At 59.3% G+C, this 13,649-nt stretch overlaps 1 protein-coding gene across 1 annotated transcript; it reads right to left on the bottom strand.

The window, feature by feature from the left end:
- Nucleotides 1–2,023: 2,023 nt before the first annotated feature.
- Nucleotides 2,024–12,811, bottom strand: LOC132388004 (myosin-11-like; the record flags this gene model as incomplete). Its single annotated transcript, XM_059960339.1, has 3 exons — nucleotides 2,024–2,197; nucleotides 10,373–10,525; nucleotides 12,671–12,811. Coding segments are annotated over 3 exons (468 nt in total), but the record flags the coding sequence as incomplete, so codon positions are not given.
- Between the last annotated feature and the right edge of the window lie 838 nt (nucleotides 12,812–13,649).

Below are 13,649 nucleotides of genomic sequence, written 5' to 3'. Positions count from 1 at the left end.
TGCCCCTTCCACTTGGCACTCGGTGGCGTCGGCAGAGCAATGTGTGGTTAAGTGCCTCGCTCAAGGACACAGCACACTCCCTTAGCAGGGGCTCGAACCAGCGACCTTCAGATCACTAAACCAACGCTTTAACCACTTGGCCACATGCCAGCAACCCTATCTACATAATTTTGTATACCCCTAGGATCTCTCCTCAATCATTTGCGCTCCAGGGAAAACCAACTTATATGCTTTAACCTTTCCTTATTACTCAAGTCTTCAAGTTACATCCTTGTAAAATTTCTCTCTACTTTATTTACATCATTTCTGTAGGTCGGTGACCAAAACTACACACAATACTCCAAATCAGGCCTCAGCAACTCATACAACTTCAACATAACACCCCATCTCCTGTACTCAGTAATATGATTTATGAAGGCCAGTGTGCCAAAACCTTTCTTTTCGACCGTAATAAGTCCTACCGTGGTTGGTCCTACTTAAGTCCTGGCACTAGTCTGTATTGAATTCCATTTCTCAGCTCACTGTAAGCCATGACAGTCTTCCTCACTATTCCCACAAGCTATGTCACCCGAAAATGCTGATCCAGTCAAGCAGATCATCAATATCGGTGACAAGCAACCCACTATGAAGAGAGGCAACCATCTGATACCGCTCGCCGGCTCATCCCATAAAGCCAGCGTCTCATCCAATTTAAGATCTCAAACTGAAAGCTGAGCGACTGAACCTCCCTCCTATGCAGGACCTCGTTTTGTAGACAACATCCACAGACTTTCCTCCATCAACTTTCCTGGTAATTTCCTTGACAAACTCCAAGACTGGTTAGACACGATCGACAACACACAAAGTCATGCGGGTCACCCGCCGATTTTCAGAAACGGATGACGTGGCACCTGTTAGTTCAGACGCAATGGTGAGGGCGGGTAGCCGCCAGATGACTCAGCAGTGGCTGGAAGAAAAGCCGTGTGGTGCGCGGAGAAAAAATGCCTGCAAACTCTGAGGGAGCTACCGAGTATGTGGACAAGCTCATAGCTGACGAGAACCTCAGTCTCAAGTAGATGAGGCTCCATTACCCTGGCAACGTACACTAGCAACAGAACTCGAAGATCCCACAGGATTCAAACAAACTGAGGACAGTTATGAAAGATCCCCATCGCTGCTCCCCATCTATAATTCTTTGAGGCTCCAGCATACCAGGTACTGACAGATGCAAACCAGCAGTAAATGAAAATAAGGCCTGAAAAGGTGTCAGAATTTACCCAGTAAATAACCACGCAAATAACAATCGCTTAGATCAGCAAAGTTCAGGGGACACGTAAAACATTCCTACTTGAGGGGGGCGGGGGAGAAATAGAGGCTTCGACTAAAGAATACCTTGGTGTTTGATAATGATTTGACAGCATTTCCTGTACCAAAGCAGGAAGTAGCTGTTGGTGATTTGCTCGTGTCTGTAAAATGGGTCACAGGACCTGCGTTGGCAACCCACTGTGCATCAACTTACGGACTGGGAGATGCTAGTTGACAAAAACACTGCAAGTGACGATGATGAAATTGAAAGATTTACTATCCTGTTCATTGAGTTGTTGGGTAACGAAATCAAAAGCACCAATTGTGACCGAACAACAACGCATGAATTTGTATTTGAAGCAAGCAATATCTAACAGGGGAGAGATGAAAACACATGAAACAATTTTCCCCTTTTAACCTTCCACAGTCCAGCTTCGCCATTATTATTACATGACCTCTTTTAATCAGGCAAAAACGTTAACGCAGCCGCTGAGGGTGTGGGAAAATCAGTGATCATTCCCTGCGGGACTGTCACACAACTGATGGGAAAGTCACGAGCTGACAAGGCCAGCACCCACAGAACAGGGGAAGAGTTTAATCACACACACACTCCTCTCTCACAGCACTCCCTCACCCTCCACTACCCTCTCAATCCCAGAACTTCCCAATCTCTCACTGACAACCTTTAAACATCCTCCTCTCTCAGTCCCTGCGTCTCTGCCCCCCCCACGACCCTCACCGGCCTCTCGATGAGGTCAATGCAGGGCTGCAGGTCAAGGCCGAAGTCGACGAAGGCCCAGTCGATGCCTTCCCGCTGGTACTCCTCCTGCTCGAGCACAAACATGGTGTGGTTGAAGAGTTGCTGCAGCTTCTCGTTGGTATAGTTAATGCAGAGTTGTTCGAATGAGTTCAGCTGCACCGCGAGAGAGCAAAGACAACAGTCAGTATCCTGTATCACCGGGGGGGGGGGGGGTCAGTCAGTATCCTGTATCACTGGGGGGGGGATCAGTCAGTATCCTGTATCACCGGGGGGGGGGGGGGGGGATCAGTCAGTATCCTGTATCACCGGGGGGGGGGGGGGGATCAGTCAGTATCCTGTATCACCGGGGGGGGGGGGGGGTCAGTCAGTATCCTGTATCACCGGGGGGGGGGATCAGTCAGTACCCTGTATCACCGGGGGGGGGATCAGTCAGTATCCTGTATCACCGGGGGGGGGGGATCAGTCAGTATCCTGTATCACTGGGGGGGGGGGGATCAGTCAGTATCCTGTATCACCGGGGGGGGGGGGGATCAGTCAGTATCCTGTATCACCGGGGGGGGGGGGGGTCAGTCAGTATCCTGTATCACCGGGGGGGGGGGATCAGTCAGTATCCTGTATCACCGGGGGGGGGGATCAGTCAGTATCGTGTATCACCAGGGGGGGGATCAGTCAGTATCGTGTATCACTGGGGGGGGGGGATCAGTCAGTATCGTGTATCACCGGGGGGGGGGGGGATCAGTCAGTATCCTGTATCACCGGGGGGGGGGGATCAGTCAGTACCCTGTATCACCGGGGGGGGGGGGATCAGTCAGTATCCTGTATCACCGGGGGGGGGGGGGGGGGTCAGTCAGTATCGTGTATCACCGGGGGGGGATCAGTCAGTATCCTGTATCACCGGGGGGGGGGGGGGGGATCAGTCAGTATCCTGTATCACCGGGGGGGGGGATCAGTCAGTATCGTGTATCACCGGGGGGGGGGGGAATCAGTCAGTATCCTGTATCACCGGGGGGGATCAGTCAGTATCCTGTATCACCGGGGGGGGGGGGGGGATCAGTCAGTATCCTGTATCACCGGGGGGGGGGGGGATCAGTCAGTATCGTGTATCACCGGGGGGGGGGGGGGGGGGTCAGTCAGTATCCTGTATCACCGGGGGGGGGGATCAGTCAGTATCCTGTATCACCGGGGGGGGGGATCAGTCAGTATCGTGTATCACCAGGGGGGGGATCAGTCAGTATCGTGTATCACTGGGGGGGGGGGATCAGTCAGTATCGTGTATCACCGGGGGGGGGGGGATCAGTCAGTATCCTGTATCACCGGGGGGGGGGGATCAGTCAGTACCCTGTATCACCGGGGGGGGGGGGATCAGTCAGTATCCTGTATCACCGGGGGGGGGGGGGGGGTCAGTCAGTATCGTGTATCACCGGGGGGGGGATCAGTCAGTATCCTGTATCACCGGGGGGGGGGGGGGATCAGTCAGTATCCTGTATCACCGGGGGGGGGATCAGTCAGTATCGTGTATCACCGGGGGGGGGGGAATCAGTCAGTATCCTGTATCACCGGGGGGGATCAGTCAGTATCCTGTATCACCGGGGGGGGGGGGGGGATCAGTCAGTATCCTGTATCACCGGGGGGGGGGGGGGGTCAGTCAGTATCCTGTATCACCGGGGGGGGGGGGGGGGTCAGTCGAGTATCCTGTATCACCGGGGGGGGGGATCAGTCAGTACCCTGTATCACCGGGGGGGGGATCAGTCAGTATCCTGTATCACCGGGGGGGGGGGGGGGATCAGTCAGTATCGTGTATCACCGGGGGGGGGGGTCAGTCAGTATCGTGTATCACCGGGGGGGGGGGGGTCAGTCAGTATCGTGTATCACCGGGGGGGGGGGGGTCAGTCAGTATCCTGTATCACTGGGGGGGGGGAATCAGTCAGTATCCTGTATCACCGGGGGGGGGGGATCAGTCAGTATCCTGTATCACCGGGGGGGGGGGGGGGTCAGTCAGTATCCTGTATCACCGGGGGGGGGGGGGTCAGTCAGTATCCTGTATCACCAGGGGGGGGGGGGGGATCAGTCAGCATCGTGTATCACCGGGGGGGGGGATCAGTCAGTATCCTGTATCACCGGGGGGGGGGGGGGATCAGTCAGTATCCTGTATCACCGGGGGGGGGGGGGGATCAGTCAGTATCCTGTATCACTGGGGGTGGGGGGGATCAGTCAGTATCCTGTATCACCGGGGGGGGGGGGATCAGTCAGTATCCTGTATCACTGGGGGGGGGGGGGATCAGTCAGTATCCTGTATCACCGGGGGGGGGGGGGATCAGTCAGTATCCTGTATCACCAGGGGGGGGGGGGTCAGTCAGTATCCTGTATCACTGGGGGGGGGGATCAGTCAGTATCCTGTATCACCGGGGGGGGGGGGGGGTCAGTCAGTATCCTGTATCACTGGGGGGGGGGATCAGTCAGTATCCTGTATCACTGGGGGGGGGGATCAGTCAGTATCCTGTATCACCAGGGGGGGGGATCAGTCAGTATCCTGTATCACTGGGGGGGGGATCAGTCAGTATCGTGTATCACCGGGGGGGGGGGGGTCAGTCAGTATCCTTTATCACCGGGGGGGGGGGCGGGTTCAGTCAGTATCCTGTATCACCAGGGGGGGGATCAGTCAGTATCCTTTATCAGCGGGGGGGGGGTCAGTCAGTATCCTGTATCACCAGGGGGGGGATCAGTCAGTATCCTGTATCACCGGGGTGGGGGGGATCAGTCAGTATCATGTATCACCGGGGGGGGGGGATCAGTCAGTATCCTGTATCACTGGGGGGGGGGGATCAGTCAGTATCGTGTATCACCGGGGGGGGGGGGGTCAGTCAGTATCGTGTATCACCGGGGGGGGGGGGATCAGTCAGTATCGTGTATCACCGGGGGGGGGGGGATCAGTCAGTATCGTGTATCACCGGGGGGGGGGGTCAGTCAGTATCGTGTATCACCGGGGGGGGGGGTCAGTCAGTATCCTGTATCACCAGGGGGGGGATCAGTCAGTATCCTTTATCACCGGGGGGGGGTCAGTCAGTATCCTGTATCACCAGGGGGGGGATCAGTCAGTATCCTGTATCACCGGGGTGGGGGGGATCAGTCAGTATCCTGTATCACCGGGGGGGGGGGGGGATCAGTCAGTATCGTGTATCACCGGGGGGGGGATCAGTCAGTATCCTGTATCACCAGGGGGGGGATCAGTCAGTATCCTGTATCACCGGGGTGGGGGGGATCAGTCAGTATCGTGTATCACCGGGGGGGGGGGGTCAGTCAGTATCCTGTATCACTGGGGGGGGGGGGGTCAGTCAGTATCGTGTATCACCGGGGGGGGGGGGGTCAGTCAGTATCCTGTATCACCAGGGGGGGGATCAGTCAGTATCCTTTATCACCGGGGGGGGGGGTCAGTCAGTATCCTGTATCACTGGGGGGGGGGGGATCAGTCAGTATCGTGTATCACCGGGGGGGGGGGATCAGTCAGTATCCTGTATCACCGGGGGGGGGGGATCAGTCAGTATCGTGTATCACCGGGGGGGGGGGGGTCAGTCAGTATCGTGTATCACCGGGGGGGGAGATCAGTCAGTATCGTGTATCACCGGGGGGGGGGGGAATCAGTCAGTATCGTGTATCACCGGGGGGGGGGGATCAGTCAGTATCCTGTATCACCGGGGGGGGGATCAGTCAGTATCCTGTATCACCGGGGGGGGGGGATCAGTCAGTATCCTGTATCACCGGGGGGGGGGGGTCAGTCAGTATCCTGTATCACTGGGGGAGGGGATCAGTCAGTATCCTGTATCACCGGGGGGGGGGTGGATCAGTCAGTATCCTGTATCACCGGGGGGGGGGGGGATCAGTCAGTATCCTGTATCACCGGGGGGGGGGGGCGGAATCAGTCAGTATCCTGTATCACTGGGGGGGGGGATCAGTCAGTATCGTGTATCACCGGGGGGGGGGGGGGTCAGTCAGTATCCTGTATCACCGGGGGGGGGGGGGGATCAGTCAGTATCCTGTATCACCGGGGGGGGGGGATCAGTCAGTATCCTGTATTACTGGGGGGGGGGATCAGTCAGTATCCTGTATCACTGGGGGGGGGGATCAGTCAGTATCCTGTATCACCGGGGGGGGGGGGGGATCAGTCAGTATCGTGTATCACCGGGGGGGGGGGGGGGATCAGTCAGTATCCTGTATCACCGGGGGGGGGGGGATCAGTCAGTATCCTGTATCACCGGGGGGGGGGGATCAGTCAGTATCGTGTATCACCGGGGGGGGGGGGGGGGATCAGTCAGTATCCTGTATCACCGGGGGGGGGGGATCAGTCAGTATCCTGTATTACTGGGGGGGGGGATCAGTCAGTATCCTGTATCACTGGGGGGGGGGATCAGTCAGTATCCTGTATCACCGGGGGGGGGGGGGGATCAGTCAGTATCCTGTATCACTGGGGGGGGGGGATCAGTCAGTATCGTGTATCACCGGGGGGGGGGGGGGAATCAGTCAGTATCCTGTATCACTGGGGGGGGGGATCAGTCAGTATCGTGTATCACCGGGGGGGGGGGGGTCAGTCAGTATCCTGTATCACTGGGGGGGGGATCAGTCAGCATCGTGTATCACCGGGGGGGGGGGATCAGTCAGTATCCTGTATCACCGGGGGGGGGGGGATCAGTCAGTATCCTGTATCACCGGGGGGGGGGGGATCAGTCAGTATCCTGTATCACCGGGGGGGGGGGGATCAGTCAGTATCCTGTATCACCGGGGGGGGGGGGATCAGTCAGTATCCTGTATCACTGGGGGGGGGGGGGATCAGTCAGTATCCTGTATCACCGGGGGGGGGGGGGATCAGTCAGTATCCTGTATCACCAGGGGGGGGGGGGTCAGTCAGTATCCTGTATCACTGGGGGGGGGGATCAGTCAGTATCCTGTATCACCGGGGGGGGGGGGGTCAGTCAGTATCCTGTATCACTGGGGGGGGGGATCAGTCAGTATCCTGTATCACTGGGGGGGGGGATCAGTCAGTATCCTGTATCACCAGGGGGGGGATCAGTCAGTATCCTGTATCACTGGGGGGGGGATCAGTCAGTATCGTGTATCACCGGGGGGGGGGGGGTCAGTCAGTATCCTTTATCACCGGGGGGGGGGGCGGGTTCAGTCAGTATCCTGTATCACCAGGGGGGGGATCAGTCAGTATCCTTTATCACCGGGGGGGGGGTCAGTCAGTATCCTGTATCACCAGGGGGGGGATCAGTCAGTATCCTGTATCACCGGGGTGGGGGGGATCAGTCAGTATCATGTATCACCGGGGGGGGGGGATCAGTCAGTATCCTGTATCACTGGGGGGGGGGGATCAGTCAGTATCGTGTATCACCGGGGGGGGGGGGGTCAGTCAGTATCGTGTATCACCGGGGGGGGGGGATCAGTCAGTATCGTGTATCACCGGGGGGGGGGGATCAGTCAGTATCGTGTATCACCGGGGGGGGGGGTCAGTCAGTATCGTGTATCACCGGGGGGGGGGGTCAGTCAGTATCCTGTATCACCAGGGGGGGGATCAGTCAGTATCCTTTATCACCGGGGGGGGGTCAGTCAGTATCCTGTATCACCAGGGGGGGGATCAGTCAGTATCCTGTATCACCGGGGTGGGGGGGATCAGTCAGTATCGTGTATCACCGGGGGGGGGGGGGGTCAGTCAGTATCCTGTATCACTGGGGGGGGGGGGGTCAGTCAGTATCGTGTATCACCGGGGGGGGGGGGGTCAGTCAGTATCCTGTATCACCAGGGGGGGGATCAGTCAGTATCCTTTATCACCGGGGGGGGGGGTCAGTCAGTATCCTGTATCACTGGGGGGGGGGGGATCAGTCAGTATCGTGTATCACCGGGGGGGGGGGATCAGTCAGTATCCTGTATCACCGGGGGGGGGGGATCAGTCAGTATCGTGTATCACCGGGGGGGGGGGGGTCAGTCAGTATCGTGTATCACCGGGGGGGGAGATCAGTCAGTATCGTGTATCACCGGGGGGGGGGGGAATCAGTCAGTATCGTGTATCACCGGGGGGGGGGGATCAGTCAGTATCCTGTATCACCGGGGGGGGGGATCAGTCAGTATCCTGTATCACCGGGGGGGGGGGATCAGTCAGTATCCTGTATCACCGGGGGGGGGGGGTCAGTCAGTATCCTGTATCACTGGGGGAGGGGATCAGTCAGTATCCTGTATCACCGGGGGGGGGGTGGATCAGTCAGTATCCTGTATCACCGGGGGGGGGGGGGATCAGTCAGTATCCTGTATCACCGGGGGGGGGGGGCGGAATCAGTCAGTATCCTGTATCACTGGGGGGGGGGATCAGTCAGTATCGTGTATCACCGGGGGGGGGGGGGGTCAGTCAGTATCCTGTATCACCGGGGGGGGGGGGGGATCAGTCAGTATCCTGTATTACTGGGGGGGGGATCAGTCAGTATCGTGTATCACCGGGGGGGGGGGGGGGATCAGTCAGTATCCTGTATCACCGGGGGGGGGGGATCAGTCAGTATCCTGTATTACTGGGGGGGGGGATCAGTCAGTATCCTGTATCACTGGGGGGGGGATCAGTCAGTATCCTGTATCACCGGGGGGGGGGGGGATCAGTCAGTATCCTGTATCACTGGGGGGGGGGGATCAGTCAGTATCGTGTATCACCGGGGGGGGGGGGGAATCAGTCAGTATCCTGTATCACTGGGGGGGGGGATCAGTCAGTATCGTGTATCACCGGGGGGGGGGGGGTCAGTCAGTATCCTGTATCACTGGGGGGGGGATCAGTCAGTATCGTGTATCACCGGGGGGGGGGATCAGTCAGTATCCTGTATCACTGGGGGGGGGGATCAGTCAGTATCCTGTATTACGGGGGGGATCAGTCAGTATCCTGTATCACTGGGGGGGGGGGGGATCAGTCAGTATCGTGTATCACCGGGGGGGGGGTATCAGTCAGTATCCTGTATCACTGGGGGGGGGGATCAGTCAGTATCGTGTATCACCGGGGGGGGGGGGATCAGTCAGTATCCTGTATCACCGGGGGGGGGGATCAGTCAGTATCCTGTATCACCGGGGGGGGGGGATCAGTCAGTATCGTGTATCACCGGGGGGGGGGGGATCAGTCAGTATCCTGTATTACTGGGGGGGGGATCAGTCAGTATCCTGTATCACCTGGGGGGGGATCAGTCAGTATCCTGTATCACTGGGGGGGGGGGGTGATCAGTCAGTATCCTGTATCACCGGGGGGGGGGGATCAGTCAGTATCCTGTATCACCGGGGGGGGGGGGGATCAGTCAGTATCCTGTATCACCGGGGGGGGGATCAGTCAGTATCCTGTATCACCAGGGGGGGGGATCAGTCAGTATCCTGTATCACCGGGGGGGGGATCAGTCAGTATCCTGTATCACCGGGGGGGGGGGGATCAGTCAGTATCCTGTATCACTGGGGGGGGGGATCAGTCAGTATCCTGTATCACCGGGGGGGGGGGATCAGTCAGTATCCTGTATTACTGGGGGGGGGATCAGTCAGTATCCTGTATCACCGGGGGGGGGATCAGTCAGTATCCTGTATCACCAGGGGGGGGGGATCAGTCAGTATCCTGTATCACCGGGGGGGGGGGCGGAATCAGTCAGTATCCTGTATCACTGGGGGGGGGGATCAGTCAGTATCGTGTATCACCGGGGGGGGGGGGGTCAGTCAGTATCCTGTATCACTGGGGGGGGGATCAGTCAGTATCGTGTATCACCGGGGGGGGGATCAGTCAGTATCCTGTATCACTGGGGGGGGGGGGATCAGTCAGTACCATGTATCACTGGGGGGGGGGGGGGTCAGTCAGTATCCTGTATCACCGGGGGGGGGATCTGTCAGTATCCTGTATCACCGGGGGGGGGATCAGTCAGTATCCTGTATCACCGGGGGGGGGGGGATCAGTCAGTATCCTGTATCACTGGGGGGGGGGGGATCAGTCAGTATCGTGTATCACTGGGGGGGGGGGGGGATCAGTCAGTATCCTTTATCACCGGGGTGGGGGGGATCAGTCAGTACCCTGTATCACCGGGGGGGTGGGGGGAATCAGTCAGTATCCTGTATCACCGGGGGGGGGGGATCAGTCAGTATCGTGTATCACCGGGGGGGGGGGGGGTCAGTCAGTATCCTTTATCACTGGGGGGGGGGGGGGGATCAGTCAGTACCCTGTATCACTGGGGGGGGGGTCAGTCAGTATCCTTTATCACCGGGGGGGGGGGGATCAGTCAGTATCGTCACTCTCTCCTCACCCTCTCCCCCTCACTCGCCACTCCGTGCGGTTCTCACCTGGAAGATCTCAAAGCCTGCGATGTCCAAGATGCCGATGAACGAGGCCCCCTGTCTCTTGGTTCTGTCTAGGGCCCTGTTGATCCGGTGCACCAGCCACCGGAACAGACGCTCATAGGAGGCCTTAGCTAGAGCTTCGACCGCAAAGTCAGCCTGTGGGGGGGGGGGGGGGAGAGAGGGGGCAATTACACGGCGGTCCCACGTGTCCAGTGCCGACTGGGGCGGCTCAGCTCCCCTCCCTCCCCTCCAGTCCTCTCAGAATACAGCTTTCAAACTGAGATGAGGGCAGTGAATCTGTGGGGTTCGTTACTGTGACTGTGGAGACCAAGTCATTGAGAATATTTGTCAAGTTCTGATTAGTCAGGGCCTCAATAGGGGTTGGCGACAGGAAAACGGCGTCAAGAGGAGTCGAAGCAGAGGAGTTGATGGGTCAGATGGCCTAACTCTGCTCTGATGTGACTCCAGCCCCACATTGCCTGGGATCGATAGTGAGGGAGCACCTCGACCGCTCCTGTTGCAGAGACAGCCATCTCCTGTCTCACACCTGAGGGAGCATCCAGCCGTCTCCTGTCTCACACCTGAGGGAGCATCCAGCCGTCTCCTGTCTCACACCTGAGGGAGCATCCAGCCGTCTTCCTGTCTCACAACTGAGGGAGCTTCCAGCCGTCTCCTGTCTCACACCTGAGGGAGCGTCCAGTCGTCTCCTCTCACACCTGAGGGAGCGTCCTGCCGTCTCCTGTCTCACTGAGGGAGCGTCCAGTCGTCTCCTGTCTCACACCGGAGGGAGCGTCCAGCCGTCTCCTGTCTCACACCTGAGGGAGCTCCTGTCTCTCACCTGAGGGAGCGTCCAGCCGTCTCCTGTCTCACACCTGAGGGAGCTTCCAGCCGTCTCCTGTCTCACACCTGAGGGAGCATCCAGCCGTCTCCTGTCTCACACCTGAGGGAGCGTCCAGCCGTCTCCTGTCTCACACCTGAGGGAGCGTCCAGCCGTCTCCTGTCTCACACCTGAGGGAGCGTCCAGCCGTCTCCTGTCTCACACCTGAGGGAGCGTCCAGCCGTCTCCTGTCTCACACCTGAGGGAGCGTCCAGCCGTCTCCTGTCTCACCCCTGAGGGAGCGTCCAGCCGTCTCCTGTCTCACCCCTGAGGGAGCGTCCAGTCGTCTCCTGTCTCACCCCTGAGGGAGCGTCCAGTCGTCTCCTGTCTCACCCCTGAGGGAGCGTCCAGTCGTCTCCTGTCTCACCCCTGAGGGAGCGTCCAGCCGTCTCCTGTCTCACACCCGAGGGAGCGTCCAGCCGTCTCCTGTCTCACCCCTGAGGGAGCGTCCAGCCGTCTCCTGTCTCACACCTGAGGGAGCGTCCAGCCGTCTCCTGTCTCACACCTGAGGGAGCGTCCAGCCGTCTCCTGTCTCACACCTGAGGGAGCGTCCAGCCGTCTCCTGTCTCACCCCTGAGGGAGCGTCCAGCCGTCTCCTGTCTCACCCCTGAGGGAGCGTCCAGCCGTCTCCTGTCTCACCCCTGAGGGAGCGTCCAGCCGTCTCCTGTCTCACCCCTGAGGGAGCGTCCAGCCGTCTCCTGTCTCACACCTGAGGGAGCGTCCAGCCGTCTCCTGTCTCACACCTGAGGGAGCGTCCAGCCGTCTCCTGTCTCACACCTGAGGGAGCGTCCAGCCGTCTCCTGTCTCACCCCTGAGGGAGCGTCCAGTCGTCTCCTGTCTCACCCCTGAGGGAGCGTCCAGCCGTCTCCTGTCTCACACCTGAGGGAGCGTCCAGCCGTCTCCTGTCTCACCCCTGAGGGAGCGTCCAGCCGTCTCCTGTCTCACACCTGAGGGAGCGTCCAGCCGTCTCCTGTCTCACACCTGAGGGAGCGTCCAGCCGTCTCCTGTCTCACACCTGAGGGAGTGTCCAGCCGTCTCCTGTCTCACCCCTGAGGGAGCGTCCAGCCCTCCTGTCTCACCCCTGAGGGAGCGTCCAGTCGTCTCCTGTCTCACACCTGAGGGAGCGTCCAGCCGTCTCCTGTCTCACACCTGAGGGAGCGTCCAGCCGTCTCCTGTCTCACACCTGAGGGAGCGTCCAGCCGTCTCCTGTCTCACACCTGAGGGAGCGTCCAGCCGTCTCCTGTCTCACCCCTGAGGGAGCGTCCAGCCGTCTCCTGTCTCACACCTGAGGGAGCGTCCAGCCGTCTGGGCCCCAAGAGCCTCTAACTTCCAGCAGGGACAGTAACTTCCCTACGACAACGTCCAACCCAGGACTAACCCCACATCCTCCCGGGGAAGAACCCACTGACACCCGGACATCTCACCTGCTCCTTGGTCTGTGCTTTCTGCACGTGGTCTCGTCCCACTTTGATGCGAGGTGAGAGGATGGCTCGTGTGAACTCAGTGACGTTCAGTCCAAGGAGGTGGCAAAGCTTCTGGGCAGCTGTGTGGAAGAAGTCAGTGAATAGTGATGGTGGAGACAGAGAGAGAGAGAGAGAGAGAGAGAGAGAGGGGTAAGGGAGGGGGGGAGGGGAGAGAAGGGGAAGGAGAGGGTGGAGGGAGGGGGAGTGGGAGAGAGAGAGGGAGGGAGAGGGGTAAGGGGAGGGAGAGGGGCGCACGGACGAGCAGGGAGAAGTGACGGGACAGAGAGCACGGACGAGCAGGGAGAAGTGACGGGACAGAGAGCACGGACGAGCAGGGAGAAGTGACGGGACAGAGAGCACGGACAAGGAGGGAGAAGTGACGGGACAGAGAGCACAGACGAGGAGGGAGAAGTGACGGGACAGAGAGCACAGATGAGGAGGGAGAAGTGACGGGACAGAGAGCACGGACGAGCAGGGAGAAGTGACGGGACAGAGAGCACGGACGAGGAGGGAGAAGTGACCGGACAGAGAGCACAGACGAGGAGGGAGAAGTGACGGGACAGAGAGCACAGACGAGGAGGGAGAAGTGACGGGACAGAGAGCACAGACGAGGAGGGAGAAGTGACGAAACAGAGAGCATGGACGAGGAGAGAGAAGTGATGGGACAGGGAGCACGGACGAGGAGGGAGAAGTGACGGGACAGAGAGCACAGACGAGGAGGGAGAAGTGACGGGACAGAGAGCACGGTCGAGGAGGGAGTAGTGACCGGACAGGGAGCACGGACAAGGAGGGAGAAGTGAATGGACAGAGAGCACGGATGAGGAGGGAGTAGTGACCGGACAGAGAGCACGGACGAGGAGGGAGAAGTGACGGGACAGAGAGCACGGACGAGGAGGGAGAAGTGACGGGACAGAGAGCACGGACGAGGAGGGAGAAGTGA

The sequence above is a fragment of the Hypanus sabinus genome, unplaced genomic scaffold, assembly GCF_030144855.1.
Source record: "Hypanus sabinus isolate sHypSab1 unplaced genomic scaffold, sHypSab1.hap1 scaffold_2481, whole genome shotgun sequence".
Lineage (NCBI taxonomy): Eukaryota > Metazoa > Chordata > Chondrichthyes > Myliobatiformes > Dasyatidae > Hypanus > Hypanus sabinus.
The sequence above is the reverse complement of the archived record's forward strand: the minus strand, read 5'-3'. Positions and strand labels throughout refer to the sequence as shown.